At 38.9% G+C, this 23930-nt stretch overlaps 4 protein-coding genes across 5 annotated transcripts; 1 reads left to right on the top strand and 3 right to left on the bottom strand.

Annotated features, from left to right (window-relative positions):
- Positions 1 to 239: 239 nt before the first annotated feature.
- Positions 240 to 9634, bottom strand: LOC306859825 (nascent polypeptide-associated complex subunit alpha). Its single transcript, XM_079401132.1, has 8 exons — positions 9559 to 9634; positions 8648 to 8723; positions 1716 to 1801; positions 1518 to 1595; positions 1271 to 1417; positions 857 to 985; positions 596 to 718; positions 240 to 357 (listed from the first exon to the last, which is right to left on the bottom strand). The coding sequence occupies exons 2-8, from the start codon at positions 8715 to 8717 to the stop codon at positions 343 to 345; spliced, it is 648 nt and encodes a 215-aa protein (XP_079257258.1). The 5' UTR covers positions 8718 to 8723; positions 9559 to 9634; the 3' UTR covers positions 240 to 342.
- On the bottom strand, positions 2090 to 4829 carry LOC306860020 (uncharacterized protein; the record flags this gene model as incomplete). Its single annotated transcript, XM_079401539.1, has 3 exons — positions 3203 to 4829; positions 2260 to 3160; positions 2090 to 2106 (listed from the first exon to the last, which is right to left on the bottom strand). The coding sequence occupies exons 1-3, from the start codon at positions 4778 to 4780 to the stop codon at positions 2090 to 2092; spliced, it is 2496 nt and encodes an 831-aa protein (XP_079257665.1). The 5' UTR covers positions 4781 to 4829.
- A 6-nt stretch (positions 9635 to 9640) lies between the features above and the next one.
- Positions 9641 to 16162, top strand: LOC306859823 (tuftelin-interacting protein 11). Of its 2 annotated transcripts, none has more exons than XM_079401129.1 (14): positions 9641 to 9702; positions 10329 to 10538; positions 10649 to 10805; positions 11316 to 11469; positions 11619 to 11746; positions 11988 to 12143; positions 12231 to 12422; positions 13115 to 13429; positions 13725 to 13831; positions 13906 to 14074; positions 14167 to 14410; positions 14483 to 14625; positions 15132 to 15297; positions 15405 to 16162. In XM_079401129.1, exons 2-14 carry the CDS (start codon positions 10333 to 10335, stop codon positions 15764 to 15766), a joined length of 2499 nt encoding a protein of 832 aa, XP_079257255.1. In that variant the 5' UTR covers positions 9641 to 9702; positions 10329 to 10332; the 3' UTR covers positions 15767 to 16162. The 2 variants fall into 2 exon arrangements, with proteins under 2 accessions (XP_079257255.1, XP_079257256.1); XM_079401130.1 differs by having other exon boundaries at positions 9652 to 9702; positions 10326 to 10538.
- LOC306859824 (DNA primase small subunit-like) lies at positions 16021 to 20497 on the bottom strand. Its single transcript, XM_079401131.1, has 13 exons — positions 20298 to 20497; positions 19913 to 20070; positions 19096 to 19202; positions 18925 to 18998; positions 18688 to 18824; positions 18502 to 18560; positions 18305 to 18414; positions 17988 to 18079; positions 17722 to 17854; positions 17237 to 17306; positions 16984 to 17090; positions 16768 to 16866; positions 16021 to 16315 (listed from the first exon to the last, which is right to left on the bottom strand). The coding sequence occupies exons 1-13, from the start codon at positions 20404 to 20406 to the stop codon at positions 16296 to 16298; spliced, it is 1275 nt and encodes a 424-aa protein (XP_079257257.1). The 5' UTR covers positions 20407 to 20497; the 3' UTR covers positions 16021 to 16295.
- Positions 20498 to 23930: the final 3433 nt, after the last annotated feature.

The following is a 23930-nucleotide window of genomic DNA, read 5'->3' as shown; positions in this document are numbered from 1 at the left end:
AAAAAAAAAAAATGTAAATATTTAATCAGACACTGCCTCGACTGGACATTACAATCTTTATTTTAAATAATGTTTTAAACAAAGTAAAAAGATCCATACTCTGACAGTGATAGAACTAGTTCATACTTTTACTTTCCCTTGCTCTATGTAATTCATGTTTTGAGCTGCTCTGGACAAAATTGACCAAACAATGAAATACATTTCCAACAAAAGAAAAAAATATATATACACAAAATATATCATTTCATCAAGCCACGCCTTTATTTCTCTTGGGTATAAATTGTACAAACAATAGTGTAGATCAAATCCGCAACATAATGTGACCCAGTCTCTCATCTCCATCTACATCGTCAATTCCTGTAAAGGCAAGCAAAAAGATAAATTAATTAATACTGCTTGAAACCATGGCACCACATTTAAAGCCTGAGCTCTTCTCAGAACAAATGAACTGGCTTCAGGACAAATTCAGAAGAACGAAAGTCAAATGTTAATTCATCACAGAAGAGTTTTGAAAAAAATGAATTGTAAAAAATACATTTTATTTAACTGCATGAAGTGAGATCTTTTTAGATAAAAAGTAACCAGTTTAACTCACCATAATAGCATTGACAATGTCATTATTGTTATTCTTCAGTGCACGCACAGCCTTTGCCCTGGATACATTGGCCTGTGACATGACCAGCTCGATGTCCTTGACCTCCACTCCGGTCTCATCAACCTGCAAATAATAAAGCAAATCAAATCACTCATGAATGTGGACATTTACTTTTTACATTTGTTGAACACATCAGAGGACCTGTCATGAAGCATGTTCAGTATTATTCTGTTGCAGAATCACAATAGTGTAAACACTCACCTCTTCCTCTTCGCTCTCCTCCTGTACTGTGGGCGTCTGTGTGTTTTCCTGGATGTTTGAAACGGCTTCTCCTTGAACCTTGAACTTCTCTGCGGCTGCTAACTGAGCTTGCTGGGACAGATCTTCAATCTGACAGGAGCAGAAAGCATCAGGATTTTAGTTTGTTTTGTGAGCTTCAATGTGTTCTTCACTTATACCACTGTGAAAGTTTCCTCTCTCAGAACAGAAAGTTTGGCTTCATCAGACTCAGAAGAACGAAAGTCAAACTGTTTAAATCATCATGAAGAGGTCACTTAGGTCTAGATCACCAGGCAAAGTTGCCATGAAGAATTAGTTATCAACCAAAACAGGGCTGACATAGGAGAAGTGCACACCAACCTTAAATAAGAAAGCAGATTTTATTCTAATCTTTACCTTGGCCTCACCGAAGACAATGTAAGTATCTGAAGCTGGACTTTTGTAGACATCTGGTTTGGTGATGACAAAGAGAATGTTCTTGGACTTGCGAATGGTTACTCTGGTAACACCAGCAACTTGTCTCAACCCCAATTTGGACATGGCCTGGCAAAAAGAAGAAAGGGTACAGATAAACAACACTGCATTAATTCTAATTGAATTTGGGGTTAAAATTACATTCATACAGTTCCTATGGATGACCTACCTTTCTGGCTTTCTTCTCACTCCTGCTTTGTTTTGCTTTGCTGACTGGTTCCTCATCGATTTCAGCTGCAGCTGCTAGCTGTGGAAAGGGAATGCAATTTCAATTCATGTCAATGTAAAATTGTAAATGAAACCGTGAGAGAAAATAAAGCAAAGGGAAAATAATGCTTTTTGTATGCACTTATCAAAAGAATCTTACCTGTGCCTGCTGTGTTTGTGTCTGTGCAGAGTCCTGCTCCTCCAGATCAGGGACAGATTCGTCACTGTCAGATTCAGTGCCAGACCCTAACACAAAGACAAATTAATTTAATTTGCCATTAGACACATAGATTTTCAACCAAAATCCTGTTAGAATAATCAAACTCTTCAATGGCAATGGAGAAAAGGGTGGATCAGTTTTACAGTTTAAATTGCACAAATACTTTAATACACTTTAAATATACCTCAAAACAGAAGCAAACGTAAATTGCCATTATGCTTATAACTCTTTAACAATATCCACATTGATAAATAAATTCAACTATTGGCCCTATGCTCTTTGAACTACTTCCTGAAAAGCATCCAACTGAAGCTTTAATTTAACTCAAAGACTAAGGAAAGGCAATTTCCAGACCGTACAATTACCAGGCTAACTTTCACTGATGAAGTGACCCTTAAGAATTTGTGGGGAGGAAACATTTGGCAATATATACCAGCATAAGCATAAAAAGCAAAAACAGACAGAAAGAGATGGAAAGAGATACCCTTGTCGTTCTTGATGACTGGCTCCAGTATGGATGGGGCTTTAACTGGTTTGGGAACAGGGGCTGGCTCAACTTTAGTGGTAGGGGCAGCCTCAACTTTAGGGGCAGGAGCTTCAACTTTAGGAGCAGGGGTAGGCTTTACTTTAGGGGCCGGAGCAGACTTAACTTTAGAAGCTGCAGCCTCAACTTTAGAGGCAGGAACAGGCTTAACTTTAGGGGCAGCCTCAACTTTAGGGGTAGGCTTTCCTTTGGGGTCAGGAGCAGCCTCAACCTTAGGAACAGCAGCCTCAACCTTAGGAACAGCAGCCTCAACCTTAGGAACAGCAGCCTCAACCTTAGGAACAGCAGCCTCAACCTTAGGAACAGCAGCCTCAACCTTAGGAACAGCAGCCTCAACCTTAGGAACAGCAGCCTCAACTTTAGAGGCAGGAACAGACTTAACTTTAGAGGCCGCCTCAACTTTAGGGGCAGAAGTCTCAACCTTAGGAACAGCAGCCTCAACTTTAGAGGCAGGAACAGACTTAACTTTAGAGGCCGCCTCAACTTTAGGGGCAGAAGTCTCAACCTTAGGAACAGCAGCCTCAACTTTAGAGGCAGGAACAGACTTAACTTTAGAGGCCGCCTCAACTTTAGGGGCAGAAGTCTCAACCTTAGGAGCAGCAGCCTCAACTTTAGGGGTAGGCTTGCCTTTGGGGGCAGGAGCAGCCTCAACTTTAGAGGCAGGAACAGGCTTAACTTTAGGGGCAGCCTCAACTTTAGGGGCAGAAGCCTCAACCTTAGGAGCAGCAGCCTCAACTTTAGGGGTAGGCTTGCCTTTGGGGGCAGGAGCAGCCTCAACTTTAGAGGCAGGAACAGGCTTAACTTTAGGGGCAGCCTCAACTTTAGGAGCAGAAGTCTCAACCTTAGGAGCAGCAGCCTCAACTTTAGGAGCAGAAGTCTCAACCTTAGGAGCAGCAGCCTCAACTTTAGGCGTAGGCTTGCCTTTGGGGGCAGGAGCAGCCTCAACTTTAGAGGCAGGAACAGGCTTAACTTTAGGGGCAGAAGTCTCAACCTTAGGAGCAGCAGCCTCAACTTTAGGTGCAGCAGCCTCAACTTTAGAGGCAGGAACAGGCTTAACTTTAGGGGCAGAAGACTCAACCTTAGGAACAGCAGCCTCAGCTTTAGGGGTAGGCTTGCCTTTAGGAGCCAGAGCAGCACCCTCAGCTTTAGAGGTAGGCTTGCATTTAGGTGCAGGAGCAGCCTCAGGTTTGGGAGCAGCAACAGGTTTAACTTTGGCGGTAGGAACAGACTCAGCTTTAGGGGCGGCCTCAACCTTAGGGGCAGGAACAGGCTCAGCTTTAGGGCTCGGGGAAGACTTATCTTTAGGTGCATGAGCAGCCTCAACCTTAGGGACAGCTTGAGCTTTAGGTGTAGGAGCAGCCTCTGTCTTAGGGACAGAAGTGACTGCAACTTTAGGGGCAGGAGTAGGGTCAACTTTAGGGGTGGGGATAGGGTCAATTTTAGGTGCAGGTGCTGCGTTTTGTTCAACCTTAGGAGCTGGCTTAGCTTTGGGAGCAGTCTTAGCTTTAGGGGCAGATTCAACTTTACTGATAGAGACAGGTTCTGCTTTAGGAGCTGCTGGGGTAACTACAGACAATGCACTAGGTGGCATAGGAGGGAAAGCAGGCATTGTAAAAGTATTCTCAGGTGGTAAGAGAGGTGGGAGATCATCAACCTCAAATGCTGCAGGAACAGGTTTTAAGGGAGCAGCAGTGGCTGGTTTCACATTTGACACTTGGGCAGGGCCAGGCTTAGCAGCTGCTTTTGAAGGCAAAGGAGTCTTGGCTTCTGAAACAGCAGGGGTTGCTACTTTTGGAGCTTCAGGGGCAACCTTGGGGGCTTTAGCCACTTTGGGTGGACTGGCGGCCACAGCTTCTGTAAATGACTTTGGTGCTGGGGCAGCAGATTTAGAGGTTACTTTAAAAGCAACAGGAGCCACAGCAACTTTGGGAGAGACAGGGGAAGCATTTCCATCTCCTGCTGATTTTGCTACCTCTGGTACTGGTATAGTAAGAGATGGCAGAGCTGCAATTGCTGCAGGTTCCTGAGCAGGCTTAGAGGCAGAGGGAGCTGCTTGCTCAGGTTCAGCAGGTTTAAAATTCTTTGCTTTCTGTTGCGTCCCTTGTTTGCCAGCCTTTACAACCTTGGAAGCAGTCTGCTCAGCTTTCCCAGCTACAGGACAGTCAGCTGGAGGAGAGGCCAAAGGGGAGCATGGAGGGGTAGGACGAAGGCCAGAGGCAGATTTAGGAGAGGTAGGGGAGCTTGAGGAGGCAGATAGAGAGGAGCGTTTCCTGCGTCCAGCAGGAACTGGCTTAGGAGCGGTGGTGTGAGAAGAGGACAGCTTTGGGTTAGTTTTCCCCTCTTTAGGCTTTGCCTGAGAGGGAGCAGGGGCCGCAGCAGCAGGTGTGGCTAATGGAAATAAAAGGGCTAAAGTGACTTTTTTGGCAATTAAAAAGTGCATGGTGTAAACCATTACATCCATGCTAGTTAAAAGGGATGCGGTCAATTGCACAAATGTGTTATATCGCCCCACAAAAGTACAACTGGCAACTAAATCAAACCAAACACCTTGATTATCTTGTTAGAAATTTTAAGACTTTGTAAAAACACCACTCAACTGCACATGCGTGAACCAGACAAGAACTGGCAATGAACTACAGCATCTAAAAAGATTTGTAATAAAATTAACAATCTCTGGCACATTTAAAGTTCATGTAAACTGGAAATTGCTACCCACTTCAGTATTGTGATGCAGACTTTATATGCAATATTTTATAGTAAATTAGACTTAATGACAACTTACTAAAAATCGGAGAGGACAATCACTCAGTTAAATAGTGTAATATTGCTTATTCAGCAAATAAAGTTGTAACAAAACTGAAATGTAATGCAATGTAAATGCCCTCAGAGGCACAAGTAATAAACTGAATTTTGTTGAAAATATAAAAAAAAGGTGTAATGCTTCTACAATACATGATCCCAATTAAAAACAAGTCTATAAACAAATATATTCTGAAATAATAATCACAGAGCAATACAAACTTGGCTAAAAACACTATCCTTCTGGGTCAGTGTGTGAGCAAGCGAAGATGCAAGAGATCGGATAGGTCTTATGTGCATTTGTGTTTAAAAAGACAGCAAAATTGACCACATTGCTGGTTACAATAATGAACTGTAATCCCACGATCAGTAAATTATCAATAATAGGCCACAAGATGCACTTCTAATTTCCATTACAAACCCCCCCCCCCCCCCCCCAAAAAAAAACCCATAACAAATCCCAAACGTTTATTTTACAACTTTATTACAAACATCAGACTGAGACAACACAGTGCCCATTGCTAATTTATGCCACCAAGTCCCAACTTCAACTAAACTTCAAAAACAGCAGTTAACAAATCAAGAAATATGTGAAATATATTCAATCAGAGAATATATAAAAAATGTAGCTCTTTTATTATAAATCTGAGGAGAAATATCATGACTCTCAAAACCAAGGCAATAACATTCTGCCTAGTGGAAAAAATATTTAGTTTTTCAAATCTTGGTCTCTTGCATGACAAAAATGCCCCTTGTAATGGATCCAAGGAAACCATAAATATTTACATTGTGAACCAAATGATGCTGTACATCAAGATATATACAGAAATGCTTGTTCCTCAAAATCAGAATCATTAGGAGACTTCATTTGTAAACAAACTAAATTGCATGATTATCTTCGCAAAGACCAGAAAGACTTACAAATACATTTCTGTACAATAAATCCCTCCAATAAAGAACAATACACTTCCTAATCGAAGACAATATCTTAAAAAACACGTTATAAAAAACATGTTATAAATGTTTACAGCTATTCAGGTTGCAATCACTCAAGTTCAGTGAAATGTTAGAAAAATGTCCATGCAGATTGGTACTGTCCATATTCCATGCGCAATTATTGATGCATGTGCTTTCAATACCACAACTCAACTTTAGTGTAATATTAATCAGTACAGGCGAACACACTGTTGGGCAAGGCAGTCCTGGATCACTCATTTTTCAGAACCAAATGTTATTACTACCTCATAACCAATCAATATATCCATAACTAAATCAAGAAATCAAAAACTACACTGAAGGTATGAGCTGGAGCTTAAAGAGTTAATTCTCCCAAAAAATTATTCATTTCATTTTTCTGTTGACAAAAGATATATTTTACATTAAAGAAATCCTGTTTTTTTTTTGTCTGTAAAATTAAAAAGTCAATAACATTCAAGAATATATTTTGTGCTCCACAGAAGAAATCCATACAGGTTTGGATCAACATAAAAATTGTCAGAACTATCCCCTTTGACTGAACTAGTCCAGTTTTTTTTTTAATCCAGGGAGGGGCTCAAAAACATTAACCTAAAAACCTCTAGGTGGAGAAATCTGACTCAAAAAGCATCCCCACTAGGGCTGCAACAACTAATCGATAAAATCGATTATTATCGATTATGAAAATCATCGACAACGATTCTCATTATCGATTAATCGGGTCTGCCCACAGTGCACGTCCAACTTCAGCTGGTTAGTCAAATCACGGCACTGAATAATGCATTTCTATGGATAAAATGCATCTAAAAATAGTGGAGGAAACAGAATGAGATTCTGCCGGAGAAGCACGTGATCCAAGCTGCCCAAAACATGATAATTCTTTATTTTAAGCTTTAAGTTAATGCATAAGAGTAATGGCTTTGCCCTGTCAGGCGCTTTGACAGATGCGTGTGCGTCCTCAGCGCAAAAACGTTCAGTTTACGGTCATATCCTTATCTATAAATGCCACAAATTCACGCGAGCATTTCCATTTTTGCATAAAGGGCCGTCCTGACAGTCTGTGTTAAGTTTAAAATACCGAATGAGCGCCGGCGCGGCGGGCGCGCGCACGCGCGTCAGACGGACAGAACACAGTAGAGAGGGAGACAATTAATAGGCTTTTCAGCGCAAACATATCCACTGTGCTGAATTATCTGTTGTTGAAAGTTAATTTAAGGTTTAAAATAAATTAAAATATTTTATGAGAGTAGGAACTTTAAAGGGATAACAGCGTGTAATTGTCTGTCTGAATATAAACATGAGACGCTCCATAACGGCCTTTTACAGGATAAAGAAATGACGAGGTGACTGTGATCAAAGTAGTTCCTGCAGAACATTACTCTTACCTGTTGGTTAACACTGAGTTTGTGTTTTTATTCGTCTTTATTATTATCTTTATTATTTTAATTTTTAATAGAGGTTTAAACAAGATTCAATTTTTACAATGCTTAACAAATTTATGTAAGTTTTTTAACAATGTGTTTATGTAAGGTTTGTGCCACTGCTGCTCTAAAGTAACAGTATTGGTGATAACCAAAATCATTTTTCGGCTTTCTGTACTGGTTAGTACTCCAATATGTGTAAGCTCTTTAGTAACAGTAGTAGGCTATTTTTAATGCTATAATATCATTATTGCTGTTATCTATGAAAGAAAACCAGAGCACTTATTTTTTCTTGTATTTTTTTATTTGAGTATTTTTTTTTCGCGATACCCAATTGCAGTCAAAAAGTACATAAACAATACCAGCAAGAATGCAAGCTGTTATGAGGCCATTTTTTTATTATGTCTAATAAATGACAATAACATTTTTAAATTTAAACAAATTTGACAAATTTCTAAAATATGTTTTCTCTTTATTATGCTAAGTGGTCTAATAAATTAAGCACTGTATGTTTTCATAGCATTCAGTTGTCACGTTTGTTTGAAGGACATTGGGCAGAATGTGGAATAGTGTTTTTTTTTGGTCAATATTTTTTTAATCCGATTAATCGATTAATCGAAAGAATAATCGGCCAACTAATCGATTATCAAAATAATCGTTAGTTGCAGCCCTAATCCCCACCCAACAAAACATGTCACCACTCCAACTAGAGAAACTCGCTTTGTGAAGTTTCCACAACAGCTGGAAGAGGACCATAAAAAAAAACCCTATAGAAAATCTAAAACCGGTGCAAAAACACCATAAAAATAGACTGATCAAACTTACAGTAACTGCCTTATTTTTAAAAACTAAAAAAAAAAAAAAAAAACTGTCAGAAGGATGAACACTATAGCTCCAGGACCGCTCACACAACCTGTGTTCGTTTAGTCCAGGGGTAGGCAATGTCGGTGCTGGAGTGCCGCTGTCCTGTAGAGTTTAGCTCCAACCCTAGTCAAACACACCTGAACAAGCTAACCAAGGTCTACAGAATTACTATGGCTACAGGCAGGCGAGGTTTTTTTCAGGGTTGGAGCTATTCCTACATTGCCTACCCCTGGTTCAGTCAGACATGCACATTTAAAGGCAGTACTAACCCGTCTCAGCCTGGGGCTGCTGCATCTCCTGCTCTGTAACCGGGACAGTTTCTGTGGCTTCGCCTGGCATTCTGGACTGCAACAGGAATTGACAATACACAAACATTACAAGTTTTGCAAAAAAAGAAGTCAATATGTTTTAGTCTGTGCTTTGTGCTCATGTGGCTACAACTATTCAAAGTGATTAGTACACTAGGCCTCTTCCTGCAAGTTTGGCCTCTGCTGTCAGCTGTTAACAGCCGACTGAATTAAACCCACTGCTGTGTTCACATCTGATCAAGTCTCGAGCTCGAATGATAACATTTCACAAGTCCACTGTACGGAAAAAGCCCAAACACATAATATAGCCTATTCAGTACCAGAACTACACAAAAGCATTGTTTTACAGGCTGTTCAGAGTGATGCATATTTCACGTGTTTAACAGAGCAGCACTTTCACGCTGTCTGAGAAAACACTACCCAAATAATAACAAAACAGCAGGAAATTCGTTTTTGATCTTACATAATATAGTATTATAACATGCGTACCTCTGTGCGTTTATAAATTTTGTTTAATAGGCGAGATTAACTTTCCAATGAGATTACTGAGGCACACAAAGCGAGTTATTTTTGTCATAACATTGAATACTTTTCCCAAATATCGCTCTAGTCGTTTATAAAACTATATTTCGTATGATTTGAACGTTTTGTTACAGTCCTCGCGCACAGCGAGCGACGGCGCGTCTCGCTCCCCCATTTTGAACAGTCTGCCGGTTGTATTCATTAAGATATTTCCTCAACGATCGAGCCAAATAAATAAATCTTTACCGGTCAGCACAGATGAACACTAAAGCATCAATACAAGTAGTAAATCTGAGGTCAAAAGCCACAAAACAGCGTTGGATGAAAGTAGATGTAACAGAAGCACTCACTTGTTCAGGGCACAGGATCCAAGATGGCTGTAAGAGAGGGCTTCTGACCTCCGCGTCGCTCTGATGTCACAGCTCTGCTTCCGGCCCCGACAGGAAGTTTCTTCTGCATACGCTCTTGCTGACAGCGAGAACTCACATTTTCAGGTAAAACTATTGTTTATGTGCTTGAGCTCGGCTATTTTAGCACTGAACTGTGTATACATTAATTAGACTTGATGGAGAATTTACAGTAACTGTTTTAAAACAAAGCATGTATTTTTTGTTTGCAAAAATAGCAATGCTATGCTAACCTGAATGTTTTTAAATCGTTTGCCTGACGCACTAATATTACGATCAAAAGCACTTTCTTTTAACGTAGGAGTTTAATGTGAGAAGATGCATTAAGCAGATTAAACACCTTTATGTACTGTTGTGCCTAAACCGGGGGTTTTCAGTCTTAACAACAGTCTAAACATCATCCTTAAATTTTAAAAAGCAGCGATATATTTTCATGTTTAAAGACCCAAGTTATATTGTAAAAATAATATTATATATACGAGAGACTATAGTTAGTACACTTTTCTTTTTATACTCACTATAGCGTTGTTTGATGTATTTTTGTTTTATTATATCGTCTGTCTTATTTATTTGATTTGATCTTACATTTGTTACACTGTTTTTCTCTCAAATTTTCAATGGACCCTCTAGTACTCCCTTGCTGCCCCTTGGGGGTCCCAGGTCCCTGGTTTGAAAACCCTGGCCTAAAACATTCTTCTGTTTATTTCCAGCAGAAAGATGTCTATGTCCCATTTGTATGGGCGTAGAGGTGATGAGGAGGAGGATGGTGTGGAAATTGAAAAGTTTGAGGTGACCGAGTGGGACTTGGCCAATGAGTTCAACCCAGACAGACGCAGATACAGACAAACTAAAGAAGAAGCGACTTATGGGATTTGGGCAGAGCATGACTCTGATGATGAGCGGCCCAGCTTTGGGGGGAAAAGGTATGTGGTTGTTGTTGATAAAATGTCATCTGTTAAACTGCTAGAGACCTTAGTGACTAAGCGGTAAATGTCACTGACAATATTAAATATTGATATTTGTATCCACACAGATCGAAAGACTATTCAGCTCCTGTGAACTTTGTGAGTGCTGGCCTACGAAAGACTGCAGCTGAGGAGAAGGCAGCGCAGGAGGGTTCAGATGACTCGAATGATAGTGGAGATGCACCTCCTCCACCCCGTGCTGCTGCTCCCAAAAAACTCCAAACGGTGAAGCGAGACGCCAATACACAATAACAACGGCTTTAGTTTTGAATAGAGGGTTAATACAAATTTTTACAAATGTTTTTGAAAGCCCATAAGTCTGAATTTATGCGATCAGAAAATACAGTAATATTGTTACATTATATTGCAATTTAAAATCATTTTCTATTTTAAAATATTTAAAATTTTATTTTTTTCCCCAAGCTGAATTTTCAGCATTATTACGCCAGTCTTCAGTGTCACATGATCCTTCAGAAATGATTCTAATATGCTGATTTTATGCTCAAGAAACATTTCTTCTTATTATTAATGTTGAAAGCAGTTGTGCTGCTTACTAGTTTTGTGGAAATGTTTTCAGGATTCTTTAATAAATGTCTTTTCTGTCACGTTTGATCAATTAAATGAGTCTTTGGCTCATAGAATAAGAGTATTTATTTCTTTCAAAATAAAAAAGTCTTACTGATCCCAAATGTTTGAACAGTAGTGTAATATATGTTTTTTAATTGCTTATTTTAGGGTGGGAGCTTTAAGACGTCCCAGAGGTTTGCAGGTGGTATCAGGACAGGGCAGGACCTCGGATCCTGGGAGAAACACACACGAGGCATTGGTCAAAAACTTCTGCAGAAGATGGGCTACGTTCCAGGAAAAGGATTGGGCAAAAATGCTCAAGGTAAAACAATTCAGTCCTTTATTTCATACCTCAGTATAGCTACTGGTTTTACTGCATTTGGCTTATTGTGAATTATGTTATGCATCATGTGCTTACTTTGGGATGGTGTCACGATGTGAATGTCCTCTTATGAATATCTTTGTGTGTAGGTATTGTGAAGCCGATTGAGGCGAAGGTGCGGAAGGGGAAGGGAGCGGTTGGAGCATATGGTAATGAGAGGACCCAGCAGTCCCTGCAGGATTTCCCTGTTGTAGACTCTGAGGAGGAGGAAGAGAAAGTAAGTCAGCCTTAGCAAATTCCTGGTGGTTACAGTGAACAAATCAAATTCAAATGCTCAGTCAGTTTTGTTTACAAAAAATGCTCATATTCATATTCAAAGCCATTTAAATTAAATAAAAGGATCCTTTTAACTACAAAGTGGAGTCGCTAAACAAAAAACATTAGACTAAACAGATCAGCAGCAGGTCAAATCTTTCTTCAACAGTCCTGTTTTCAAAATTTTCATTCCGTCTTTGAAGGAGTTTCAGAGGGAGTTGGGGCAATGGCGTAAAGAACCAGGAACGGCAAAGAAAAAGCCCAAATATTCTTACAAGACTGTGGAAGAGCTGAAAGCCCATGGCAAACTGACCAGCAGGAGCATGAGCAGACCTGCTGGAGAACTGGCTCAGGTTAAGGTGAGAGTGCAGAATACTTGGAGTAATGCACAATAATCTTTTATATATCTCACAAGAAACAGTTAACCCATCCCTCGTGTGTTTCAGGTGATCGATATGACAGGCAGAGAGCAGAAGGTGTATCACAGTTACAGTCATATGAGTCAGAAGCACAGTGTTCCTGAGGAGGCCCCTTTGAGTGTGAGCACACGAGAACAGAAGACCTCTGGCTTCTCCTTACCGGAGCTAGAACACAACCTCAAACTGCTCATTGAGCTGACAGAGCAAGACATCCTACAGGTACAGTCCTCATAAACTTGCACTAATTTACAATTTACATGAAACAATATTTTATAAATTAAGTAATATAATGCTAATTATAAAATTGTATGTAATATAAATAATTTAGTAGTCTGTTTATAAGTGTTGCTTCCTATGTTGTGCACCACGTGCAGCCCTTCACATCTTACTTCTCATATTTATATGATAATTCACTTCTTAATAAATGCTTGTTTTGGTCAATGACGGAAGCAAATAGCTAGTTCTCATGCTGCCTTCAAGTGCTATTGGAAACTTCCTAATGCCTGCTTCTGAAGTTGTAATTATGAGTTTGTTGTGTTCATGAGCTTTGTTGTCGGAAATAACAGAAATAATGGTGGACAGCCTATCTTTTCTTGCCTGTTTCTTGGGGAAATCTTATTGAAGCCGAAAGGTATAGATTAGAAGATGTTTTGAATAAAATATAGCGTCCCGTCCATTGATAGCCATATAAACATTCACAGCGCTATCTAGATATTCACAGGCTGACGATTCCTAAACTTTGGTTAAATAATTTCGCTGTGTTCAATACATACAATTTGCATCAAATGGATATTTATTTACGTAAATATACATGACTAGGAAACCTGTATTTATGATTATTTCTGATAGCATGTGAAGGCTGCATGAATTTTCTTAATTTCTGTCTGTGGGTTTGTGTCGTGTGTGTATAGAGTGCACGACGTCTGCAGCACGAAAAGGACACTGTGGTGACCCTGACCCATGAGAGCGACGCTCTGCAGGTCAGGCTGGCAGAGGAGGGACAGGCTCTTGGTCGGCTGGAGCAGGTGATGAACCTGGTGGATCGTTTTGAAGCGGGCGATAAGGAGGGCAACCCTGCGCTCTGCCTTCAGGAGTGCGCTAAGATTTTTCAACAGCTGCAGACAGAGTTCTATCAGGAGTATAAAACCTTGGGTTTGGGAGACCTAGCTGTGTCTGTGGTGCATCCTTTATTGAAGGAGAGACTTCGCAGCTGGGATCCGCTGAAGGTATACATTTTTATATAGTATGTATTTATACTACAGTTCAAAATTTTGGGCTCAGCAAGGTTTTTTAATGGTTTTGAAAGTCCTTTATGCTCACCAAGGCTGCATTTATTTGTTAAAAATTAGTGCTATCAAACGATTAATCGCATCCAAAATATATATTTTTTTTGTTTCCATAATGTGTGTGTACTGTGTATATTTATGTATATAAAAATACAATTATAGCATTTTTGAAAACATTTTTTTATATATATATTATTATATATATGAATTCTGCACTCTCTTTGTTTATCTATAGGACTGTTCAGATGGTTTAGAGGAAGTCGGTCAGTGGAGAGCCATTCTTGAAAGTTCACAATCTCTTCATGGTGGCCCAGACACCTCTAACATGGACCCCTATCACAGGTAACACATATTTGGGAGTGTGTATGTGGAGTGTCTGTAGAAGCAAATGACTCGAGCAGGAGTTTTGTGTGCAGGTTGATCTGGGAAGTGTGGGTTCCAGTCATGAGGAGCTGTGTGTCTCAGTGGCAGCCTAGAAACGTGGGGCCCATGGTGGACTGTGTGGAGTGCTGGGCCCCTGTATTGCCGCTGTGGATTCTGGACCATGTTTTGGAGCAGCTTATTTTCCCACGACTACAAAGAGAGGTTTGTGCTGACCGTATGACCAATTCACATTGTACATTTCCTTGTCAAACATAAGTATGTTTAAGATCTAACCTCTCTCTCTTTTTGGATAGGTGGACAATTGGAACCCACTGACAGACACGGTGCCAATCCATTCATGGATACATCCCTGGCTGCCTCTGATGCAAACCCGTCTTGAGCCGCTGTACGCACCCATCCGCAGTAAACTAGCCCATGCCCTGCAGCGCTGGCACCCCAGCGACTCCTCCGCCAGACTCATTCTGCAACCTTGGAGAGATGTCTTCACACCCGGTGCCTGGGAGGCCTTCATGGTCAAAAATATTGTTCCCAAACTAGGTATGTGCTCATCTTTTAGATTTTTAGCATTGGATTTTGGGAGTCTCTGAAGGGTTTGCTACTGTGTTGCAGCTCTGTGTTTAGGAGAGCTGGTGGTGAATCCTCATCAGCAAGTACTGGAACCATTCAACTGGGTAATGGACTGGGAAGGGATGCTCTCTGTCTCCGCCATGGTTGGACTGCTGGATAAGAATTTCTTCCCCAAATGGCTACAGGTCAGTCAGTCTAAAGAATAATCAAAAGAATACAAAACATGTTGTAGTAATAAATATTATGTAGAAGAAACCTCATTTACAACCAAACTTGACTGGTTTAATACATCAGTATGGCTTGCATTTTGGAACTAAACGTATAATTGACTAAGAGTGCCACTGAAGGAATTAATTATATATATAAAAAAAATAATTAACCTGTTTATTAAGACATTGGCCAATATTTTAAAAAAGAAATTTGGAAAGTTAATTTAAGTTTAATTAATATTGTATTTTGATAGATTTAACCAACATTTTAAATGTGAAATAAATATTTGAATATTAAATGTACATTTTTACATTTCTATTTGTCCGTTTAAAAATTGATTCATTTTTTAATTAGTTGTTTAAATTTATATGTAGTTGAAAATATTAGATTTTTAAAATGAATACATTTCTTTATTGTACGCTTAAGGGTCACTCATACATTGAAATGGAGTACTAGGCGTTTCTTTTGTTTCCTGGTGCAGGTGTTGTGTTCCTGGCTCAGTAACAACCCAAACTATGAGGAGATCACCAAGTGGTATCTGGGCTGGAAAAGCTTGCTCTCAGAGACCCTGCTCAGTCACCCACTGGTCAAAGAAAAACTGAACGAGGCCCTTGACATCATGAATCGTGCTGTTGCCTCTGGATTAGGTCAGTCGCTAGAAAAACAAAACAAAAAGAACATACAAAGTCCACTAAATGTTTATAGCTTTGTATAGGTCTCTCATTCTACCTTCAACTTTACTTGTCTTTTGCAGGTGGGTATATGCAACCAGGAGCAAGAGAGAACATTGCATATCTGATTCAGACGGAGAGAAGGAAAGATTTCCAGTGCGAGCCTCAGCTGGAGCGCCGTGACTTGGAGAATTCTGTCACACGGCCACCAGGCACCGCAGTGGTACCAACAGCTGTACCTACCAACTTTAAAGATCTAGTCCAGGCCAAAGCTGAGGAGAACGGCATCGTCTTTATGCCATTGGTGGCTAAACGGCATATGGGAAAACAGTTGTTCACATTTGGCAGAATAGTCATCTACATTGAGCGTGGAGTGGTCTTTGTCCAAGGTGAGAAAACCTGGGTTCCTACATCACTACAGAGTCTGATTGACATGGCCAAATGAGACTGATGCTCAGTCAAAGAGAAGCGGTTTAAATGTTGCTGTCTAGTTTGCTTCCATGCAGTTTGTAACACGGTCTCAGACTTGTCTGTCAATGTTGTTTTATATTGCCGACGAAGTGGTTTTGAATAAATTTCTTTAAATTAATACCATGCATGATGATTTATTTAGCTTCCCACAACTTTGTCATTCTGACAATCCAAATGTCACAACAACCACTTTTTGTACCCCTCCCCCTTTAACCAGACAACAGATATAACACATTTGTACAAATTATTTTATTAAGCTGGTAGAAAAATGAAACTAATTCGTCTGATTTACAAAACAGAAAATAAGGGAAAAACTATTTCCATTAGAACAGTAAATAAGAAAACTAAATAATTTGACTGGTCCTCCGATGGAATGTTTCAGAACAAAACTGTTGTGGTTCTTTGTATGTGAAAGTGTTTGTATCTTCAGAAGCAGGCAGTCAGCAGATAAACATGTAAATGCATTCTGATAAACTGCTGTCCCAGGTTCCAGCTCCTCTGTCTTAGAAGTCCTTTTGAAGATCTGCAAAAATAAAATAATCATTCACATTCAAATAACCAATGAATTAATCTGCATAGTCACAACAACAAGAACCACCAACATCAGTTTAAAGATGCCAACACTGAAAAGCAAATCCTTATTTTCATATCATGGCCAATATTGAAATTATGAACCATTTTGTCTAACTGAATAAAAATAATACACAAACAATCAAATTAACTGGATAATCATTTTGATATTGACTAAAAATAACATGTAACAGTGTTAAATTAGTGTGTTTTTATAGACAAACTTTGTTGTCATTTAATACTCAAAATCAAATAGTGAAAATAGAGAATACTGGCATGCAGAATTAAATATGCAATATTGACCAATAACCAATGCGTCATGCATCCCTAACCCACTTGTAATATAAAAGCTGAAATCGTATGTATGTGAAGGACATGAGAGAAACGGAGAAATTTGCAACTCACCACTCTTCTTCAGCATCTCTCCTTTCCGAGATCGAGCCATTGCCTCCAAAAACCGATCGAAGACCTTCACATACTTGGCCAGGCTGGTCCGCTTATAATCTACAAATAACCAAAAACATGTTTAGCACACAGTACCTGCCTACAGAACTGAGGTTGACTCCTGAACAATACCAACATGTATAAACCGATTAAACCGAACAGTTAATATTTGCTCACCTCTGATTCTGCGTCGTTCTCCAGCTTCTTGTTCATTCTCCTTGTCCTTCATGTCATCTTCCTCTGCCTCATCTGCTCTGGGTCTCTCCAGCTCCTCACAGATCAGACTACAGAGAGACAAGCGAGTCTAGCATATCTAACTTCAGACATAAGCTCCTCAAGTATTTTTAGAAACCACAGCATATAATAAAGCACTTGTCAAATTATATGGAACAACCTGAAAAAGATGGACACTGATATATTCAGCATTTACCTGATCGTAGGGACCTCAAAAGGATCAAATGTGTTCAGGTCTTTCAGATCTATTGGCACTGAGATTCGACCTAAAGAAAATGTTAAATACAAAAAGATGTTTAAAATCAAATTGAAATGACATTTGCAACCCTTTGTACCCGAAACAAAGCAGAGATGAAATTTGCACCATAAGACTAGCATTTATTTGATAAAAAATATTGGTAAAAACTTAAATATTAAAACTATTTAAAACAACACTTTTGTATGTTAATATTTTTTATTTATTTAATTTATTCCTGTGCAAAGCTGAATTTTCAGCATCACTACTCCAGTCCACAGTGTCACATGATCCTTCAGAAATCATTCTAATATGCTGATTTGCTGCTATAGAAACATATATTATTCAAAATAACAATTTTTAATAACAGTAAAACATTAAAAACAGTAAAAACAACATTAAGAACAGTATTTGAAATTGTAAAGAAATGTAGTGTTAGATCTCACCTGTCTTAGGGTGTACGCTGAAGGGGCTCTTCAGTAAGTGGTTGACTCCTTTACTGACGTTGACATCCAGGCGCGGGTAACAGTACTGCAGCATGATCTCCTTATCGAAGTACTGAGCCTTTTTACTATTCGACTTCACAGACACACATGAAAAATTAAAATCATAGGAAACTGAACTACCTTCCCTGGTGAAAGATTGCATTTGTCTACAAAGAGGAGATCTCAATGTTGTTGTGTGGTCAGTGGTGCCAGTACTTTGCTTTTACCTTTTTAAGTTCAACCAGATCGCAGAGTTTGTTCCATCGCTTCATTGGGTTCTTTTCATCCTTATAAGAGTCTGTCAGGTCCTTTTTGATATGTGCAGTCAGACTTAAAGAAATAACAGTCAACCGGGCTCCTCATATAAAAGGATCAGTTAGACTAATCAAACACTCATATTGGATACAATGAAAACTTGTTCATGTTTCAAGCAGGTTAAGTATTTCCAATATTTTTTGATATTGTACCAAAACTGGTACCGAGAATTGTGAAATTTGACTGAAATATTTGTATTGTGACAGCACTACTGGGAATGAAAGGATATCTTCAGGCAACAGAGCGAGCACTTTGTCTACACTCTCCTTACTGCCCAATATGTCCTGGTCCACAATGGCATATTGTTGGAAATAGCGCTCCACCACAGACAGAGAATGACTAAAAGAAAAAGAGAGACTTACGGTTACATCATTGACATGTACATGTTATATGCCTAAGGACGCAAGTCATTATACGTCCCCTTACTTGATGAAAGGATGGATTGGATCTGACAACACAACTTTTCTCACAGTCTCCTCACCACCCTAAATAAACATGCACAGGACACACAATTAATTAATTAAATCACAGCTTTTAGATAACATAGTTGAACATGATAAACAAATCCATAATGCAATTTCTGGAATGATCACTTATCTGATATGTGAATACCTTGACTAAACTGAGATACTCTGCCACGGCAGACCGCGCCGCCACTGAGAGCTTCCTAGCAGCATCATCACAAACCCAACAATGCACTCCTCTCCTGCCCGAGTACACCCATAGGAGATGATGGAATCCAAAGTCCTCTGAACCACACAAGCAGCACAAGTTTGTTAAATTTGTTGTATATTTGTTATGATGTTACTCAAAACTGTAAAAGTTCTGTTGATAAAAAGTTATGCTTACCCCGAAGTGCCCGGTCCAGAATACGGATAGCAATGGTCATTAGAGTCCAGCACTTTAGGCAGATATCAGCAGCACTGAAGAAAAAAAAAGAAAATTTATAGAAAAATATAAATAACTGCATTTAACACAATAGTCCATAAGATGAAAGAAGCCGAAAAGGCATCTGTATACCTGCAGCAACGTCTGACATCATCATAGTCTGTCATGTCAATGTCAAACACCAGCTCCTTCTCCAGGGCCTGGAAGGTTCCAGACTTCACCGCGTTATGTTGACTGGGCTGTCAATCATAGAGCCAGAGAAATTATGATCTTTTCATTTCATTTCTTTTCCCCACAAGAAATTTGAAGCAGATTAAAGTAGTAGTAGTTATTTATTTTTATTGCCATGTCAGCATCTAATTCATGGCAAACTGAGTAGCAATAATACAAGAGTTACAGAAACACAAAATAAAAACCAAACAAATACAAAAATACAGAAGTTAAAAATTATACAAGTTTTTTAAAATCCACATTTGATAAAAATATTTTCTGATAAAATCTTACTAAAGTCCCTGAGTGAGCAAACTTCATAAAAAAAAAAAAAAAAAAGTTTAGCAGATTAAAGAGCAAAAAATATGCAACTTTTTTTTTGTTGAAGCATCTAATCACAGCAAATATTTCATAGCAACAAAGACTTAAATATATTTACTATATACCTAATATAATATTCTCTACATAGCTACAGAACTATTAACCGCAGCACAATTTTATTTGAATATTTTCATCCACTGTATTTTATTTTAAATCCTGTGTGTGACAAACTAATTTTTAGAAGTATGAATATTCCATCAAGTCTTTCAAGAGTCATAAAAACTCATAGGCATATGAATAATAACAACAATATAATGGAATGATCAAAATACTGCTTAAAATATGCTGTTTTAGCATATAGCACCACAGGGCATGCAATATAATATAAAATAATATAGATGAGTTGTATTAACGTTACCCTGTGGCTGTAGACTGCTCCAATATCAATCTTGTAGGGAACCATTTTCTGAATCTCTTTCTCCAGCTCAATCTGAGTGGTGAAGGACTGATATCTTACATAAATGTCATCTTTTAGGGTGAAGGAAAACTCGCGGTTCTGGAAGTAGTTTTTAGACACTGCAAGAGGCATAATTAGAAATACTGATTTTGATGTGGTAACGTTAGAGACATAATGATGCTGAATGTTAAAATACGCATGCAAAGCCATATTGCATAAACTAAAAACACATAAAACGACTTTGCATTGTAAATACAAGAACTATAGAAAGACAGCATTTTAAAGACCAGTCAATCGCTCTTGTGTGATCATACACCGCAAGTTAGTGGCTAAGAGATTTACTTACCACCGCCATAACTTAACCAGCGATAGTACTGTGAAAACGGGAACAGTCTGCGGTAATAAATCGGCAACAAGTCAGGCAAACAAGCTGGATCATAATCTGAAGTTGACATACTTAAATTGTACAGTGTTTATTCTCAATGACAGCTGACCCAACAAACAGCGCGGGAAAATGTACGTAAATAGGAAATGACGTTCTTGTTCGTTGGTCTCGCCCCCCGGTAACGTTACTGCTCTGCTGCCACCTCAAGGCTCGGAAAAGAGTGGGTTATGAATATGTTTAATCGTGATAAAAAAAAAAGAAAAAAAAAAGGACAGTCCACACACCTGTTTAGGGTGTTTCGCCGTTTGTCCCGAGGCACTGAAAAGGGGCTCCTGCAATCACGAGGCGCTACATCGGGCAGAAGATGGATGATGAAGGTTGATTTAAATCAGGTTAACCGTTTTGCCCCAATTTAGTTTTTGAAAAGCACTTAAGTTAACATTTACCAAGAAGACAACAGTGTCAATAGAAGAGCTTGAGAAATATGATAAAATCAGATAAATATCAGAAAAGACCTCATTATTGACAAATTATGCAAGAAAGGTGAATATATTAATTGTGTGTATTAAGGGTATTTGAATGCTAACTGCGTAATTAGTCTTAGCAAAACAAAGGAGTTGGACATGTAAATATATTTATGTAAAAACCTAATTTTCCAACTGCAATGCTATTAAACACAAAAGCTAGAATTTTTTATTTGTTTATTTAAAATATACACTGCTGAATGTACCCCTGAACATTGTTAGCAGACAAAATCAACACTGAAAAGCTTTATTCTGAACTACTTTTCTCTTTCATGTTCTGTCTCACCACAGGAGGGCAGGAATCGCTTGAGTACAGGAGAGACTGTCATATTGACTGCATGCATATCGATAATTCTGCAGCTAACACTGGATCCGATCGGCTGAGTCCACAGTCACCGCAGTAAACAGGTGAAGGTGTATAAATGTTTGAATATGATGCCTGTGTCTATGTAAAAATGTGTGGGTATGATGTTTCACTGGCCAATCACCAGGAATATTATCCCAGGCCTTTGTCCGGTGCCAGTGAATTAAAGGCCCCACCAAAGCATCCTGTGATGGGGGGGAAAAAAACACTGTCCCAAGCCTCATGTACCAAAACAGAACCTAGAATGCATGCTTTTTGGTATGTGTGTTCTTTGATAAAGGGCTTTGTTGCTGTGAAACTCTCGCTAACTCTCTAAATAAATCTCATATTTTCTGACGGTAAATCCTAATGGAGTGCAGCTCACAGGAACTCTTGTACAAGTGAGAGCTCTCACAGAGAGAGAGTGTCTGAGAGCACTTGTGTCTGAGTGTACTAGTCTCATTTACACCTCTCACTGGCTTTCTTTTATTTAGTGTTGAATTCAGTGCGTTCACGTTCAGCAAGGCCTAGTTCTTCCTTGTACATGTTAGAGGATTTTACTTCTGTCAGCAAGTCTCTATATTAATTACTTGCAGCTTCCGGAGTGGCTCAGCAGACACGTTCTCGTGTAGCAACTGGTCAAAGCTATTTTAGGCATACTATCCTTCCCTGAAGAAGTGCTTTTCCTGTCGTCCTTCACAGATCCTTTTTCAGCACTTTGAATAAATGTCTTCCTGTTCTTGATGATATGCAATCCTCTAATAGCAGAACATGTTGTCATACTATAAGGGGTAAGCTGTCATAATGCAACCTGTCATTAAATGGAAAAGCTTTTCAGCAAAATTATAACAATTATGAAACACAGATGACAATATGCACAGTACCGTTGAAAATTTGGGTTAGTAAGATTATTATTTGAAAGAAATTAATACTTTTATTAGGCAAGGACACATTAAAGTTGCAGTGAAGACTCTTACTAAAAGTTACAGAAGATTTTATTTCAAATAAAGGCTGTTATTTTGAACTTTCTTTTTTATCAGAGAATCCTGAAAAAATATATCACAGTTTCCACACAAATCTTAATCAGCACAATTATTTTTAATATCAATAATAATAATAAATGTTTCTTGAGCAGCAAATCAGCATATTAGAATGATTTCTTAAGAATCATGACTGGAGTAATTATGCTTAAAATTCAGCTTTGCCATCACAGGAATCAATTACACTTTTAAAAATATTAAAATAGAATGTTATTTTAAACTGAAGTAATATTCCACAATATTACTAATTTTTTTTTATCTATTTTGATCATTGCATAGTGAGCACAGGAGACTTAAAAAGAAAAAAAAACTACCCCATACATTTGAACAGTAGTGTAAAACAATTAATTAATTAATATTTTAAAATGTATAACTATTTATAATATGTAACAACTTGCCTTGATTTGACATTTATTAATAAGAAAAAAAGAAAGAAAAAATAAGAAACACATGCTTGTCTTAAGAGCACAGGTTCAGGTTTCAGTTCAAATCTACCTTGATTTTATGGTTGGCTTTCACCTGAAGTACATGCTAATGTGGTTAAATAATGTTCACTGGTTATAAGATATATTGATTTTGGAAGTTAGGAGGACAGACTTCACAAAAATGGTTCTAACTTAAGAAAGTTTGGAGCGCAGTGATTGAAACCCACATAAAAATTACTGCTAGAAAAAACACATTTGTATCATTTGATTTTTGACTCAAAACCTGAGAATTACTGAGATATAGTCCTTGTGACAACTTCTCATATGACAGCTAGCTCCAACGTTACTGAAACTGTAGCTTGCAAGCCCCTTTTTAGTGTTTGTTTGGCACGGAGTCTCTGTGATGAGATAAATAAAAAGAGGTTGGCGGTGCAAGTTCAGCACCACCTTGTTTACTTGATCAGCCTTGACAGAAATAGACTGTAATGTTTGTCTTATAACAATGGCTGTTGTTGCGGGGCAGGATGAAGGGCTGGTAGAGAAGCAGAGAGGGGAGAGAGGCTTATCTGGGCGGCAGGGTGAAGCATGTCAGGGCTTCAACTACGGAACTCCACCGACACGCAAGTCTCTATTGTTCAGTTCACATCCTCCTCCTCCTCCTGCAGTGGTGTTCTCCATGTGTGGGTGGAAGTGACTTTTCCCTCAGTGGAAAATCTCAAAGCCGGGCTTCCCTTTATTCTGAGGAAGAAAGAGAACTTCCTTCAAAACAGGTGCAGACTGTTGATGGGGGGGGTTTGTGCTGGTGAGACAGACTCTGACACACTTATGATCTAAGGAGGATGCCTGCCGTTTGAGTTACAGGTAAATCAGTTACTAATGGTATCTCACCCAGCAACAGCTATCTAGGAGTATTATGAACATTAATACGCAGTCTTGATCGTCATTTGTGTTCATTCGAATCAAAGTAATTTCAAATGGGGTCATCGCACGGAAAGGGTTGCATAGAGACGGTTTTGATTACTGATAAAAGCAGGGCACAGGTGTTAATTAAAATGTACCGCTTTAGTTGGCCCGATAAGCGCCTGTTTGCCGCTTTCATCTTCACACTGAGAATGTATGAGTGTTCAAAAGAGAGCTGAATCCGTTAAATATTTCATTTCGATTTTTCTCTTTCAGGCCATTGAAAAGTAATCTGTGTGCACACACTCACCTACATACAGACACTCTTGCACTAAGACTTCACTGCTGTTGCTATGACTACA

The sequence above is a fragment of the Barbus barbus genome, assembly GCF_936440315.1.
Source record: "Barbus barbus genome assembly, chromosome: 40".
Lineage (NCBI taxonomy): Eukaryota > Metazoa > Chordata > Actinopteri > Cypriniformes > Cyprinidae > Barbus > Barbus barbus.
The sequence above is the reverse complement of the archived record's forward strand: the minus strand, read 5'-3'. Positions and strand labels throughout refer to the sequence as shown.